This window comes from Neophocaena asiaeorientalis, unplaced genomic scaffold, assembly GCF_003031525.2.
Source record: "Neophocaena asiaeorientalis asiaeorientalis breed wild unplaced genomic scaffold, Neophocaena_asiaeorientalis_V1.1 scaffold254, whole genome shotgun sequence".
Classification (NCBI taxonomy): Eukaryota; Metazoa; Chordata; class Mammalia; order Artiodactyla; family Phocoenidae; genus Neophocaena; species Neophocaena asiaeorientalis.
In genome coordinates this window covers 2,636,347-2,652,854 of record NW_020174705.1, presented here as the reverse complement: position 1 = coordinate 2,652,854, position 16,508 = coordinate 2,636,347, and the positions used below count along the sequence as shown (strand labels likewise).

Here is a 16,508-nt window from a genome sequence, read left to right as displayed (position 1 = left end):
GGCATGTGGGATCTTCCCGGACCAGGTCACAAACCCATGTCCCCTGCATCGGCAGGCAGACTCTCAACCACTGCGCCACCAGGGAAGCCCCAGAAAATATTTACTGAGCATCTGCTATGTGATAGATATTAGCTCCTTCTTGGAAATGAGAGGAAACCCTTCTAGGGCTGGCTCTAGGCCTGAGCAGGTCTAGGAGGAAGGATTATTGATATCTGCTTTGTGGGAATTGCAGTCCCCAAAAGACTTCAGACCAGGGCAGGGTGAGTCAATAAGTAGAGATCAAAAACCTAAATGCCTTCAGCAACCACGCAGTACCATAAACTACAAGTGCCTTGGGTGTAAGACCGGAGTGGGAGGGACTTCAGGGGCCTCAAGAAACCATATTTTGTTTAAAGGGGGCGGTTGGGGGCTCAGTATTGCCCAAGCATGAGGTTTTTTCAAGAGAAGCCAAAAAAGAATTCAATTTCTATGTGAAATATCCTGACTTTTGAATGTTGATGACTAAAAACAAAAACAAAACAAAACAAAATTAAGAACTGCATATAATTCCAGCAGAAAACATCTGTTGTCCCACTCACAGGCCACCAGGTTAGAGACGTACTTACCTCAGGAGCCTGTTTACAAGGCGCTTATCAGAGCTTCAGGCACGGGAAACACTCAACAAATGCCAACTCCACTATCCTGCGGCTTCAGTGAGCTTGAGTAAGAGAGAATACGCCACCTTTAGTAAATAAATCGTGATCTACCCTCAGACTGGCCTGCGAGCTGATTCAGGTCTTAAAGAGGACCTTACAAAAAAGCAGCCAGAATAATAAAAACTAGAAAAAAGAATCATCTGATGTAAGAAAAATAAAAACAAACGTGTGTTAATGAACACTGTTAAGCCAGGCTGGAGACAGGGAGATGCAGAGATTTAGCCTTAGAAGGAGAGACGATAGGGGCAAATAAAGGAATGTAAGAGAAGCCAAGAAAAATAGGAATAATCGAGTAAACAGCAGAGCAAATGTTAACCATTGAAAAAGAAGAAAAGGAAGCCAGTACAAGTGTTAGGTAGGTGGAACCCCGGAAATAAAACAAATTTTGAAGAAAAAGAACAACTCCCAGGGCCGCTGGAGACCAGGTAGTGAGAGTTCAGGTGCCGGGCGGCCCGCTCACCGCCGGTGGCGTGGAGGCAACCCTGCGGCCCCGTCCCCTGATGCGAGGCGGACGCAGGGGGAGGCGTTCGGAGCCACAGGAGGCCCAGGAGCCCCGCGCGCACAAGTCGTCGTTTCCCAGCCAGCTCTGCAGCCCGCAGGGCAACTATGCGGGGAGCGCGTCTCCCAAGCAACAACTGCCCCGCCCCGCCCCCACAGGAGACGCGGTGATTGGCTGTCACCTCCCTGGCCCCGCCCCCACAGCACTGCCCTGCTGCCCTTACCTGCGCGCTGCTGTCCGCGCCCCCGAGGGGCAGTCCCGCCGAGGACGAAGGGTCATCCTGGTGCTGCCGGACCCTGGCCGGTGTGCCCGCGTTTCCCGTCCGGCTGCCCCGTTCCAACTTCCGGTTTCCCCGGGTTTCTCGTGGAGCCCGCCTGTGGGCCAGGGGCACGGGGGCAACGGGGGCAGTGAGGACCGCGGGGCGGACACCTGGGAGCCCTCGAGTTTCCGGTGGGAAAACTGAGGCTGGCCGAGCGAGGGCCCTCAGCTTGAGAGCGCCGGCGCCGGGGTACCCGGGAGCACGAATTCCGGCCCAGCGCCCCATCCAGCCTCCCAGGTCAAGGGTTTCCGCCCCTCACACGTTTTGAGTTTTGTTTTGTTTTGTTTCAAAAATGGGAGTATATGCTGCTGACGTGCCCCCTCTGTGTGCGTGACACATATTTATAAAAAACATATAGAGAAAACAAAACATGTAGCATGTCAAAGACATACACAGCCATACATTATGAAGTGGTGAAAGCAGATTTTATTCGGTAACTACGGACAGCAGGGCAAAGAGCTGCGCTCCATCCGATGTGCTGCAGAGGTCGCTGGGTGTTTCAAAGTGGAATGGGGGCTGCGGGGGGCGGGGGGTAGTGAAAAGTCACAATGAGCCAGTCAGTGAAGCTGCAATTAGGCCAGGTGTGTCTGCTACCTGGCAGGTGTGGGAGGCAGGAGGAGTCTATCCTCCCACAGAGAAGGGAGACAGAGGCCCTGTCCCTCCTGATGAGTACATTTCAAGGGAATGGCTCTCAGGTCAGTGAAAGATTGTAAGAGTTATAATCTTCTTCTGAGTTATAAGAAACACATATTCACAATTATAAGCTCTTTTTAGTAAGTGCTCTAAGAAAGGGAGGCTAGGGGCCCATCATCAGGCATTAGCTAGAATGAACAGTAAATTTTCCTGGCAGCTTTGAGCTTTCTCAGGCAGGCATTTTAATGGGGGGCTGGGGTCGTCATGGCCTTATGCTGCTAGAAGCTATGCTAGAGTTTGGTCAAGTCTCAGGGCAGGTTTGGACGGATGGTTATGTGTCAAGAGTTCTGCTGTTCTCAAGCGGTGCCTTGCTGTCTTTCAACTGCGGCATATTCTGTTGTATGGCTACATCACAATGTCTAACCAGGAGCCTACTCATCACCCAATTCTTGATGCCCTTGCCTTGCAGCAACTGGAACTACCCAGCAGCTCTTATTGTGGAGGCTTTGCTCCTTTCCAGTGGGTGAACAAGACTAACATCTGATCTTGCAACAGGGCAGGCAGAGAGGCTGCCAACCCCAAACCTGGCTCCTGGATCTCAGCTGTGATGCTGGCCCAGAAGCCTGCCCATCACAGTCAGCAGAAATGGCTTTCTCCTGCCCTGGGCAAGCTCCAGGAGGAAAGGAGCCTCCTCCCTAGGCAGCAATTCCAAGTGCTTCTTACCATGATTGTCAAGGCTGGCAGATTCAGCCTCAGCCAGGCAAGCCGTGAACACCAAGGCCAGAAAAGCCCCCAAACTTAGTAGGGTTGACTGGATATATTCCCCCAAACACCCACATACCACCTTCCAGAACATTTTCTCTACCTGGGAGCTAAAGACAGCTTACAGTACAGGCAGGGAGGGGATTCTCTGTTGAGACCAAGCTCAAGAGTCACTCCACTTGGCTCTTTGGAGGTAGATATTAGAGTAAATTAAGTTACTTTCCCTATAGAGGTTGCTGCATTTTTAGGAAACCAGGACACTATCATCATCCTAAAATACCCTTCACTGTTGCTGCAGTCACCTCCTGCTATCTGATACCTAAAGGGTGCCCCAGTCTTGGGTAGAGTTTAAGGTACATTCACTCACGAAAGCTAAAGACACTGAAGCAGGTGGGGATGGGAGTACTTGGGAGGCATTCTGACTGGCTCAGCTCTGAGGACCCCTCCTGGGAGCAGATGACAATGGCACTCAGGCACCCACCCTTGATGTCCTTTTCACCCCTTCCTCCTGCTGCACTCTCTGGCACCTACCCTCAGCTCTCAGACTCCTTCCTCTACATGGCATGTGGTCTTTCACTAGTGCCTCTTCTTTTCTTTTTTTTTTTTTTTACTCAGTTGGGTGTGAAAAAGAATGTAGAACTTCCATTAGTTTTACTTTCTCTCCTTTTAAAAATCCTATTTTTGTGAATGCTTTATAATGTGAAAAAAAATCAGGGTTCCATGGAGAAACAGCTGATCCTAGGACTGGGGCAAGAAATGCACAAGATGAGTCTGCAGACAGTGGGAGGGGAAATGGTACAAGCCCTCTGGACAAGTGTGGCAGAATCTTCTGAACCTGACCATCCACATACCCTGTGACACAGCGATTCACTCCTGGGCACAAGTCCCGCAGTACGCACTTATATGGTTACCCGAGACCTACAAGAACTACTAAGCGTGGCCTCCACCCCCGGGGTGAAAGCCACCCCCGTGTAGACACAGTAGAATGAACAAATAACACAATGGGGGAATACTATTCAGGGAATAAGCAACGCGTGGATGACTCCCTCACTGTGCAGTAAGGTCAGATGAGAGTTCCTATTGTGTGACTTCACTTACACGGAGTTCAAAGACAGACCAAACAAATCTGCTGTGGTTGGAAGTCAGGATAGAGAATATGGGGGAAGGGAAGTGACCAGAAGGGGGCACCAGAGTAGGCCTGAGAGGGCTAGTAAATTCTGATTTGATTGGGATGCTGGCTAAAGGGCTGTTTTCGCTTGGTGGAGACTCATCACGCTCTTCGTTTTTGGTTTGCGCACAATTTCTGTACATTACACCTAAAAGTTTACTTAAAAAAAAAAAAGGAAATGAATGAAGAGAAACCATAAGACCATTGCTATGATCCAGGCAATAAATGATGGTGACCTGGACTTGGTAGCAGCAGTGGAGGTAGAGAAACACATATATGAAAAATATTTAGGCTATCAGACCTACAGAACTTGGAGACTGATGAGATGTGGGAATGAGTTAAAGCAAGGGGGTCAAGGATAAATCCCAGTACATGGCTTGAGCAACTGAATGGATTGTTCTACACTTACCGAAATAGAGAATACCAGGAAAGACAAGGTCTGATGTGGAATATTCCTTCAATCCACATTTAGTGAGTGTTTACCATGTGCCGGGCACTGGAGATACAGCAATGAACAGCAGCAAAGCCAGCCTTGTGGAGCTTGCGTTTAAGTGGCTGGGTGAGGGACTTCCCTGGTGGTCCAGTGGTTAAGACTCCGTGCTCCCAATGCAGGGGATCTGGGTTTGAATCTGGGTTTGATCCCTGGTCAGGGAACTAGAACCCGTATGTATGCTGTAACGAAGATCCCATGTGCTGCAATTAAGACCCGGCGTGGCCAAATAAATAATTTGTTTAAAGTCATACAGTGGTTCACCCTCTCTTCAGTGCTTCTCAGTCATTTCTACCTTAGCAGTGAGATTCGAGTAAACCTAGCCCAGAATCCTGCCAAAGTGTGTTCTTAAGTCTTTGTTCTGTCCTGAATTCTGTACCACCTGGAATTAAACCAACACATTAAAAAAAAAAAAAAAAAAGAATGAAGAGGAACTAGCAAAGTGGGGATGTGAGTGAAAGCATCCATTCCAAGCCAGGGCAGGATCAGACTGGCATGTTCAGGAATTGAAAGGCAAAGGCAAAGAAGCCAGAAGATGAGATCCATGGTAGGAAGGGGCTGTGGGATGAGCCCCAGGCTGAGCTGTCTGGATTTAGCTCTAAGTGCCATAGGAAGCCACAGAAGAGCTTTGAGCAGCAGGGTGAAGGGATGCAATTAAACCATCTGCCCAAGTCGCACAGCAGCAAATGGCAAAACTGAGACTGCAGCTCGGGCTTGCAGAGCCAATGGCTGGCTCCTACCAAAGAGACAAGATGAAACACCTGGGAGAGAGCTAGTTTACAGACACTGAAGAAAGACCAGGACAGGTGCAATGCTCACTCCTGTTCTCATCAAAATCCCCAGTGTTTCTGTACCAGGGCTGGTCCTTAGTGAGGGGTCTGGCTGTGCCATAAACACTGCAATTACTCCATCAAGATTGCAACCACCCAGAGGAAAATGCTGGGGTTATGGCTACAGGAAAAGATGTTACTAATGCAGTTAAGAGACAGGCATTTAAGCCTCTGGATGAACCAAAGGCTAATCAAGGGATCATAGTGTTTTTAATAGCAATTCTTCCCAGAGCTGGAGAAGGATTTCTCCCTTTGCCTTGAATAATTCTAAATGGAGGAATCCTAAGGAAACTGAAAATACAAGGAAATTTGTTTTTCTTTTGCAATCTCTGAAGAGATAAGAGGAAAGAAGAAGACCCCATCACTATTTTCAGGTGCTTTTGCTGACCTGGATAATACTAAACTTAATTTTTTTTCATATTTAATAAATAAATGGTAAGTTGGGGTTTGTTTTTGTTTGTTTTCTAGACACCAGTTTCTTCCCCCCAAAATCTAAGGTAACAACTAGAATAGTTTAAGTGTGCATTTTCAAGATAATTTTAGAAGATATTGATATATATCCTAAACAGGTAGATTTATATTAAAAGTCCTTTGAAGATGTGTTTATCAGTTTTAGTAAATGGAGTAAAGTAACAATCCAGCAACTTCACAAGAATTTTCGTCTCTCAGTGGCTAACACTCTGGGAGAGGGGAGTGTATTGATATTTTCAAAGATAAGGACGAATGTGAAGGGACTTAAATGTTCAGCTCTTTTTTTTTTTTTTCCTCGCCACGCGGTTTGCAGCATCTTAGTTCCCGGACCAGGGATTGAACCCGGGCCAGACATCGAAAGCGCTGAGTCCTAACCACCGGACCTCTAGGGAATTCCCTTAAGCCCTTTATTTCTGCAAAGTAATTTGAGTTAATAAACCTTGCCCCCGTGATCTGGTCCTGCCCGGTCTGTAAGCCTCAAGGGGGCAGCACTTGTCCCTTCTATTCAGCACTGGGTACCCGGGGTCAGGGACAATGCCCGGACACACTCGGGGAAGCAAATATTTCCCGAATGAATGGTGCGCGCGCGTGGTGGGCCAGGAGCGCGGGTATTAGTCAAAGCCCAACCTGGGCCGAGAGTTAGGATTGAAGGAGGCCAAAAGCTAGTGTTGGTCTTGTCTCACTCCAGGCACTTGCCTTTCTGCCTGGATGCTATTTCTGGGAGTTAGGTCAACTTGGTCTCTGCTTTTCTGACAGATTTCCAGGAAAGGTGTGCACCTGAGTCGAAGGTCTGGAAGACAGCGTCAACAGCAAACACCGAGCCTTCCCTCTGTGCTCCCAGCCAGCTCCCCCAGGCTCTCACCTGGACGCTCCAGGCCCGAGGCACCGAGACCACCTTACCCGAGGAGGCCACGCTCCTTCCTGCAGTTCTCCGCCATCATGTCTAGACAAGGCCCACAGCTCCCGGTCGAGTTGCCCCCACTCCCAGGAGTCAGACACGGCCTCGTCCTCGAAGGCGGCAGCCATAGGTGCGCGTGTCACTCCTGGAGGCGGGGCAGGAGCGGTGGTGCCCGGGGGAGGGGGCGTGATGGTCCAGCCTAGGTATAGGGGTACAGGAGACGCCTCCGCCCCGCCTCCCAGGCCAGGCCCAGCGGCGGGGTTTCCTTTCCACATCCGGGGTGGGGTTTCATAGTCCCGCCCCAGGTGGGTTTCCTGGCCCGCCCCAGACAGGGGGGCTTAGTAGCCCCCGACTGCCCCCGAAGTAGCGGGAGTACGCGCTGTGGAGTGCCCGGTGCGGGGTGCCAGCAAACCTCGGAGGGCGGTGGACTCTCTGCTCGGCGGTTCCTCATCCATTTTGTCCGTCCTCACGTGTGCCAGGCGCTAGGCTAGGCGCGGAGGATGCAGAGCTGACAAGGGAAACGGACCACTGTCCGCAGGGAGCTTTGGTCCAATGAGATCCACGCTAGACAATTAAAATAAAGGAACAGGAGCAGCCCAGGTGCTGTTAAGTGCAGGAGACAAGACCCGGCCGAGGAGCCAGAGCAAGCGCAGGATCTGGCCGCCCGTCGGGGCAGCCTCTGAGCAGGTTGGAGCCCTGAACGCTCAGCGAGGCACCGCGGACTCCCCAGAGGAAGTGCCCATCTGGCTGGAGCGAAGGGCATGACGCAAAGAGGCCCTTTAGAGCAAAGGGAAAGGCTTGACTTTGGAGTTAGAGTTGGACTCAAGGCTGTTGGTGAGGTCACTTCGCCTCCTGGGAGCCCCTGCTTGGTCATTCGTAAAGCTGGGACAAAAGCCACCTCTAAAGATTCTTGGGAGGATTTTAGGTGCCAGTGTCGACCAGTTCCCTCTCTTCCCCATCACATGGTCCTGTTCCATTTTCTAATTAGCACCTGTGGTTTGCTCCTGTACCCTGGCGTGCAAGCTCAGGACTGTCCCTCACGTTTACCTCAGTATCCTCTTTGCCCGGCACATAGCAAGCTTTTTTTTTTTTTGGCCACACCTAGCGCCATGTGGAACTTCCTGGACCAGGGATGAACCCGCGCCCCCTGCAGTGGAAGCGCAGAGTCTTAACCACTGCACCACCAGGGAAGTCCCAGCAAGCATTTGTAAATGGCAACTCTTGTTCCCCAAAAAAGTACAGGCTGACAGACCGCCAAGGGGCACAGGGCCAGTCCTGCTTAGGAGGGGGGCAGCTGTTACTTGGAGGGGTAGTTAGACTCTCAAATACAGGCCTGGGTTGGAATCTGGATCCACTGCTTTGTCTTTATTTCTCTGGCCCCGCCCTCTCCCCACCCCACTCCCAAACTGGGAGGTTAAGGGTTAACTCTAGGAAGCCCCCCTCACCACCTGGATGGGATTGGGGAAGGGAACTTCCTGTTCCATTTTCCCGGAGTCCTTTCCCAGGTTGGCCGAGGCTGACTCTGGCCCTGGGGGCCCTCAGAGAACCCCTCAGCACCTCCACCTCTGTAGTGGGAACCCCGAGTGGTGAGTTGCAGGGAGGCCTGGGGTACAGGCTTCCAGGACAGACTTAAAGGGTTCGTTGTAGCTTGGAGAGAGAAAGGGGGCTCCAGGCCTCTGTGGTGGGATGGGGGATTAGGGTGCTGGAAGAAAGCCTTGGGTGGATGTGGTTGGTCCATGCTGGGGAGTACTGGCGGGCCTGTGGCAATGGGGACATTCGGGAGGGTCGCTGGGCTTCCTGTGTCGTGGGCTTGCTGTACCCGCTGGGGAGTGGAAGGCAGGCTCCACGGTCCCCCAGGTGGACCAGACTCATCGACTCAGCCCAGCACTGGAGGGGAGCCCAGCCAACAAAGACGAGCGATCCAGGGAGGAAGGGAGAGCCCCTGGCCGAGGACCCCGGCTCTGGGTGCTCCCATTGTCTGGGTGGGTCCGGTGGCAGCACCTCCACCCCAGGCTGGTCTAGCCTAAGCCTCTCCGCCTCTCGAGGTTCCAAATTAAGCTGGTCAAATATCGGAGGATGGCTGAAGAGCTCCCCCAGCAACCCAGCCCACCCCCCACAGATGCACATATTAACAAAGCTTTTGTCCTGGAGACTTGGGGGGAGGGAGAGACTCTCCAGGGCCTTCGTCCCTTGAATTCCACCTCTTTCAAACCTTTTGTAGAGACCTCCCCTGAAGGTTCCGGCACCCCACTTGCCTAAGCCTGAGGGCTGGAAATCGGAATGGCCTTGTTTTTTCTGATTCATGCTGTAATATTCTGGTTAAGACTAGGCAAATCGCACAGGGTGGGAGGGGAATTGGGTCCTTTTCTGTTTCTGAGCTTTTGCACCATAAAATCAGCATTCTCCCCTTAAAGCAAATCTTGGCTCTCCCTGGTGTGACCTTGAGCAAGTCACCCATCCTCTCAGAGCTTGGTCTTTGCACCTGTCAAATGGAGAAATTATAACTTACTGCGTGGACTGGAGTGGGATGAAGTGACCCTAAGCAGAGCCCATACAGATAAGCACTCAGTACATGCCAGCTGTTAATGCAGGGTTCCTGATCCCACGTGATTGGTTCTCTAATTATTTTGCTCATGCTACCAAAACACAATAAAACAAAAACCCATTTTCCTGAACATTTAGTAAAGACCTTTTCTGCACCAGACATTTTTTCATGCATTCCTCAGTAATTAAAACTGCAAGGTAGCCAGGTGGGTGGTGTGTGTGGAGTCCCAGAAGAGAGGTGCCAGTGGGTGGAAGGAGCCCCATGTGCCAAAGTGCAGGAAGGAACGGACGTTGGACAAGGCTGTGGGGGAGAGAATGGAGGTAGGGGAAAGCTGGGGAGATTCTGGAGTGGTGGGGGGAGACTGCAGACCGGCCGGAGGGAGTGGGTAGGTGGGGGAGAGGGAGGGAAGCTGGGAAGATGCTGGAGGGAGGTGGAGGGAGGCTGGTCAGGTGGGCAGCAAGTAGGCCTGGGTCTGTGTTTTAGCATCACAAACCTCTCCCTGTGTTTTAAGTGCTAGGCCCAGACTTAAAACACACGGGTTTCCTTTGTTCTTTTACCACATCATACCCCACTCACCCCACCTCTAAAGGAGGTTCAGAGATCCCTCAGCCCTGAATGAAGGGGACTTAAACTATCCAAAGCTCTTGACCAGGCTGACTTCTCCCTGGCTCCATTGTCAAGGCTGGGCTGTCTTGGGGAAATGTCTGTACCTCTGAGCCTGGGTGTCCTGGGCTGTAAAATGGGTCAGTGATAGGACTAGCTGTTAGCTGTGGTTGTTTGTATTTTTACTCAGTAATGAGAACAGTAAGGTGTTCTCATTAGGCACACCCGACGTGTACTCTCTAGCAGGTCGGGCACCACTCCACTCCCTTTATGTGGTGGGAAGTGATGCAAGAGGGTTTCTTCCCATTCCTCTGCCTGGGATGTTCCTGGTGGGGGTGGGGGACAGGTTTGGGAGAAGCTCATCTGCAGTCCTGAAGCTGGAGAGCAGGGAGGGCAGAGACACGTTGGAAATTGGGTTTCCATATCCAAAGAATAAGCCTTCTGGGTTGTGCTGAATGACTGAACTGAGTCCCCTGTGGGTGCTAAACTTGGGTCAGCTCCCCCTAGGTAGGTCTTGGCTACCCCAAAAGGAAGGAATAGTCCTATGGAACCAGTGCCCCCTGTTGGTCAGTTAGAAACACTTTTTTTTTAATGCTAGTCCGACTCACAGGGTTGGGATGGATACCTCCCCAAGGAAGAATCCAGAACTAAAAAAAAAAAAAAAAAAAAAATTAGGAAAGAAAGGGAAATGACTGCCTCTCCTGCCATCACCCAGCTCCCAAGGGTGCACCCACTAGAGGCCTCTGAAGTGAGTGAGACTGCTTTGGCCTGCCTTGGGAACACATCTGTCGCAGACTTCTGCAAGCAGTAAGCTTAAGTCCCATGTGTAGACCCACCCACCCATCCCAGTTCCCCGGCTCATCCCAGCCTGTCTCTAGGGATGGAACCCAGGGAGGGAAGGAGATTGGAACACCAGGTGGGAGCTCAGCCCTGCACTGGTCAGCTGGGTGGCCTTGGCCTTAACTGCTGAGAACCACCTCCAGAGCCAGAAAGTGAGGGTCCAGAAGTCTGGTCAAAGAGCAATCACATGCATGAACTACTCCCCGCTCCTGCCAACCTTTTATCTTTAAAATTCTCAAACTTCCAAAGAAGTTGAAAGAGCAATGCAATGAATGGGTGAATCCATACACCCATCTCCCAGATTCAACAATTGCTATAATTTTGCCACATTTGCCTTGTTGATCCATAAATGTGGCTGAATCCTCATTGCTCCATCACTTCCAAACCCTTCAACATTTTCTAAGAATAAAGAAATTTCCTACATACCACAACACTGGAATCTCATCTCAGAAGTTGGTAGTCATCTCCATTATCACCCTAGTGCTGCACCCATATTCAGATTTCCCCAACTGACCCCAGAATAGCTTTTAGAGCCTTTTGTTTTTTGTTTTAAATTAGGATCCAATCAATGTTCGTGCATTTGGTTATATCAGCTGTTAGTCTCCTCTAGATCAATGTGTGCCCTACAGGCACTTTTTTAAATTTAATTTTATTTATTTATTTATTTTGCGGTACGCAGGCCTCTCACTGTTGTGGCCTCTCCCGTTGTGGAGCACAGGCTCCAGACGCGCAGGCTCAGCGGCCATGGCTCACGGGCCCAGCCGCTCCGTGGTATGTGGGATCTTCCTGGACCGGGGCATGAACCCGTGTCCCCTGCATCGGCAGGCAGACTCTCAACCACTGCGCCACCAGTGAAGCCCCAGGCACTTATTTTTCATAACAGACTCAGAAGAACCTGGGCCACTTGTTTCCCGTAATGTCCTGTCTTTGGGATTTGTTTGGTTGTTTCCTCAAGGGACATTTGACTTATTTGTTTGTTGTTGTTGTTTTTTATAAATTTGACATATAACCTTAAGCAAGTTTAAGATATACAGCATTTATATGTTATAATATGGTTGTAATGTAATGATATGTTTCATATTATATAATTATATTATAGTACAATATTGTCTGCATTTGTTATACTGTGCATTAGATCTCTATGGCTTATTTACTACTTGTTACAAGTTTGTACCTTTAAACACCATCACTCTTAGCCTCTCTGCCAACTTGTTTTTATTCCCTGCAATGCCCTTTAACCTGGAAGTTGGGTCTAAAGGCTGGATTGGATCACGATGAAACATTTTTGGCAAGGATCCATCTTCGGTGGTGCCAGGTACTCCCCGTGGCACCATATCAAGAGGCAGGGAAAGCCAGACTGTCCTCTCTCAGGAATCCCAACTTTGATCACTGGGGTAAAGTGAGGTGAACTTCTAAATGCTGCAGGAGGGAATGAGAATACTAAATAATCCATTTTCTCTGCCTTTTGGTGTGTTGGTCAGGCTGAGCCACTACTCGTGACCAGTTCGAGAAACGATTCCTCTGGAGGCCACATCTGTAGGCATCCCTTAACACTCCAGGTGTGGGAGCCGAGGGAGAGAGACCCAAGAGTTGAAGCAACCACCACTGTGAGGCATCGCCAAGGTGAAGGATGCTTGCAGAACCAGGCCCAGCTGCACGGGAGCCAGAGCAGCTCGGAGCAGTCAAACTGGAGGAGGAAGAGGCTGCCGGCCAGGAGGACCCCAGGCGGCCAGAGGCCAGGCCCCGGCCCGAGGTGGCTCACCAGCTCTTCAGGTGCTTCCAGTATCAGGAGGACATGGGGCCGAGGGCATCCCTGAGCCGCCTCCGGGAGCTCTGTAGCCACTGGCTACGGCCGGCTCTGCACACCAAGAAGCAGATCCTGGAGCTGCTGGTGCTGGAGCAGTTCCTGAGCGTGCTGCCCCCCCACCTCCTGGCCCGGCTTCAGGGCCAGCAGCTTAGGGATGGCGAAGAGGTGGTGTTGCTGCTGGAGGGTGTCCAGAGGGAATCCAGCAATGTGGGGCCGCTGGTAAGAAGCGGGCAGCCAGGCGGGCTGGACAGCAGGTGGAAAGACAGTGACTTTATCACCCCATTAAGAAATCACTGAGCTGGGACTTCCCTGGCAGCTCAGTGATTAAGACTCCCCGCTTCCACTGCAGGGGGTGTGGGTTCGATCCCTGGTCGGGGAACTAAGGTCCTGCACGCCGCGCAGTGAGGCCAAAAAAATAGAAGTCACTAAACCCCACTTTCCTTCCTCTGCCGGCTCCTTCTTGACCTCCTAACTCCCTCCCTGTCTGACCCTCACCTTTCCTCAGTCCCATGGCCCTAGGGAGTTAGTAGGACTTGGATTACCGTCCTGTCTGTCACCTAACATGGATGTGTTCTGAACAGGATTTTAGTTTTAATGCTGGCAAGAATTGTCCCCGTGCAGAGGTCACCTTGGAGGAACAGGGGGGCTCTTTCCAAGTCTCCAGCCACAGCCCCAAGAAGGAAGTGCCCTCAGAAGGGCCTCCAGCCCTGGAGCCATCGCAGGAACTCTCGCTGTCCCAGCCAGTGCCCTCCAAGCCTGCTGAGATGGGGGCCTGGAGATGTCCCCCAAGTTCAAAGCAGCCACTGAGCCCAGGTCCCAAGAGAACATTGCAGGCCCCACAAGAGAGCGGTGAGGAGCTGGGGCCTAAGGAAGGTGGAGGCCTGGTGTGCGGTGGGAGCTGAGGGGCCAGGTGGGTGAGGGTGGGGAAGGAAGGGGGCAGCCTCCCTAGTTGACAGGAATGGGGGAGAGCCAAGATGCCTGTCACGGGGCTCTGATGATGGGTGCACGTCCTCGGAGCCACATGGTGGTAGGACTGGCTTCTAACAGCTCTTTCTTTCTCCCCCAGTGCTGTCAGCTGCCCTGGGCCCTGAGCTGTGGCCAGAGGAGAACTCTGGAGATCAGGAGCTAGCAGCTGTGCTGGTGAGCCGGACTGGTCCCCTCAGTTCTCTGCCTCTGAAGTTTTAACAAATCCATGTTTTTCTTAATTTAAACCTTGAAAGTTCTTCATCCCCCTCAGGTCCTAGAGCCCCATTCCTCACTTAGTGACAATCTCTGCCCCTCCTTTGGTCACAGGAGTCCCTAACCTTTGAAGATGTCCCAGCAAAGAAGGCTTGGCCTGTGCATCCTCTGGGTAAGAGGCCTTTTTCCTGGGTTTATGACCACTGAAGGGTTTTTCTTTGCCTGTCAAGGGTGGTCCCTACCTGACTTTTTGACCTCTTTGGCAAAAAATGGACTATTTTGATGAGGTAATATATACTGATATATATATCTACATAGATATATATTGATATGTCTGTATCTATACAGGGCTATTTTAAGGCTCATTGGGTCTAATCATCAACCCCCAAAACTCTGAGCTTTTAAAATAGGTGGTCGGGAACTCCCTGGCCATCCAGCGGTTAGGACTCTGGGCTTTCATTGCCGTGGGCCCAGGTTCAATTCCTGGTCAGGGAACTAAGATCCCGCAAGCTGTGCAGCATGGCCAATAAATAAATAAATAAATAAGGTGGTCATGGCAAATACCATATGATATCATTTATATGTGGAATCTAAAATATGACACAAATCAACTGATCTATGAAACAGACTCACAGCCATAGAGAACAGACTTGTGGTTGCCAAGGGGAAGGGAGTGGGAGGGAGGGATGGATTGGGAGTTTGGGATTAGCACATGCAAACTATTATATATAGACTGGATAAACAGCAAGGTTCTACTGTACATCACAGGGAACTATATTCAATACCCTCTAATAAAACATAATGGAAAAGAATATATCTGTAACTGAATCCATTTGCTGTACAGCAGAAATTAACACAATATTATAAATCAACTGTACTTCAGTAAAATTAATTACAACAGCTAAAATAAAATAAAATAGGTGGTCACGGGAGGGCTTGCTAATGGGTATGGGTCTCCATTTGGGAGAATGACATAGATAGTGGTGATGGTTGCACAACATTTTGAATGGACCTAATGGACCAGAATTATACACCTTAAAACGGTAAACTGTATGTTATTTGGTTTTTACCCACCCTCTGCCCACCTACCAGCTTTGCAGGATTCTGGGATTCTTTCTGCTTCTAGGCACTGAGGTTCTGGCAATTCCCAGAAGCGCCTCCGAAAAGGCCTGACCTGTCCTGTTTTCTGCTTCTTTCCCAGGATTTGGAGGCAGAACCCCAGACGAGGCGTTTAAAGAAGAGGAACCGAAAGGGGTGTCCTGGCCTGCTGCCATCTCAGCAAAGTCTCAGGCAGAGAGTCCCAGGGTGGCAGAAGAGCCCCACACTCAGTCGCTCGGCCCGGGCCCTGAGGTGGGCGGCCCCAGTGGAGAAATGTCCCCTCCCGACAGGAGTGAAGTTCTGGAGGTCAAAGTGGCTGGGGGCACCCCCAAGTCGGAGCCGGAGATAAAGTTCATCTGCACAGACTGCGGGGTGAGCTTCCCACAGCTGGCCCGCCTGGAGACGCACCAGCTGCGGTCTCACCCGGGCGCGCGGTCCTTCCTGTGCTTGTGCTGCGGGAAGAGCTTCGGCCGCAGCTCCATCCTCAAGCTGCACATGCGGACGCACACAGATGAGCGGCCGCACACCTGCCACCTCTGCGGCCACCGCTTCCGCCAGAGCTCGCACCTGAGCAAACACATGCAGACGCACTCCTCCGAGCCCGCCTTCCTGTGCGCCGAGTGCGGTCAGGGCTTCCAGCGCCGGGCCCGCCTCATGCAGCACCTTCTGGCGCACGCCCAGGACCAAAAGCCCCCAGGCACCCCGGAGACCAAGACCCCAGCGCCCCCCGAGCTAGCCATCGTCCTGTGCTCCCACTGCGGCCAAACCTTCCAGCGCCGCTCCAGCCTCAAGCGCCATCTGCGGATCCACGCCAAGGACCAGGGCCACCAGTGCTCCGAGTGCTCGGGCAGCCTGCGTCCCGGGCCCGAGCTCAGGCCCTACGTGTGTGGCGACTGCGGCAAGGCTTTCCGGCGCAGCGAGCACCTGGGGGCACACCGGCGTGTGCACACAGGCGAGCGGCCCTTCTCCTGCCAAGTCTGCGGCCGCAGCTTCAGTCAGAGCTCCCAGCTGGTCTGCCACCAGCGGGTGCACACAGGCGAGAAGCCCTACAGCTGCCCACACTGCGGGAAGCGCTTCATGCGAAGGGCCGGCCTCGCCCGCCACCTCCTGACCCACGGCGGCCCGAGGCCCCACCACTGCACCCAGTGCGGCAAGAGCTTCAGCCAGACGCAGGACCTCGCCCGCCACCGGCGCAGCCACACCGGGGAGAAGCCCTGCCGCTGCAGCGAGTGTGGCGAGGGCTTTAGCCAGAGTGCCCACTTGGCGCGCCACCAGCGCATCCACACCGGGGAGAAGCCTCACGTCTGTGACACGTGCGGCCACCGCTTCCGCAACAGCTCCAACCTGGCCCGCCACCGCCGCAGCCACACAGGCGAGCGGCCCTACAGCTGCCAGAAGTGCGGCCGGAGCTTCCGGCGCAACGCCCACCTGCAGCGCCACCTGGCCACGCACGCCGGGGCGGGGGACGAGGGCGTGTCTGGGCAGGCCGAGCCCCCCCAGGAGTGCCTGGAGTGCGGCAAGATCTTCAGCCGCAGCTGCAACCTACTGCGGCACATGCTGGTGCACACGGGGGCCAGGCCCTACTCCTGCGCGCAGTGTGGCCGCAGCTTCAGCCGCAACTCCCACCTGCTACGCCACCTGAGAACCCACGCCCGGGAGACCCTGTACTAG

The 16,508-nt window shown here is 52.4% G+C and overlaps 2 protein-coding genes across 5 annotated transcripts in view; one reads left to right on the top strand and one right to left on the bottom strand.

Moving 5' to 3' along the window:
• Positions 1–1,495, bottom strand: part of ZNF205 (zinc finger protein 205) — an 11,533-nt gene extending 10,038 nt beyond the window's left edge. For 3 of the 4 annotated variants that reach the window (XM_024759539.1, XM_024759546.1, XM_024759544.1), the window contains exons 1-2: positions 1,156–1,273; positions 606–697 (exon numbers count right to left, since the gene is read on the bottom strand). The gene's annotated coding sequence lies outside the window, so the exon portion shown is untranslated. Of the gene's footprint in view, positions 1–605; positions 698–1,155; positions 1,274–1,417 lie in introns of those variants that run through there. The other variant, XM_024759541.1, reaches the window with a different exon arrangement.
• Positions 1,496–12,383: 10,888 nt separating this feature from the next.
• Positions 12,384–16,508, top strand: ZSCAN10 (zinc finger and SCAN domain containing 10). Its single transcript, XM_024759791.1, has 5 exons — positions 12,384–12,779; positions 13,142–13,409; positions 13,636–13,700; positions 13,854–13,911; positions 14,941–16,508. The coding sequence occupies exons 1-5, from the start codon at positions 12,384–12,386 to the stop codon at positions 16,506–16,508; spliced, it is 2,355 nt and encodes a 784-aa protein (XP_024615559.1).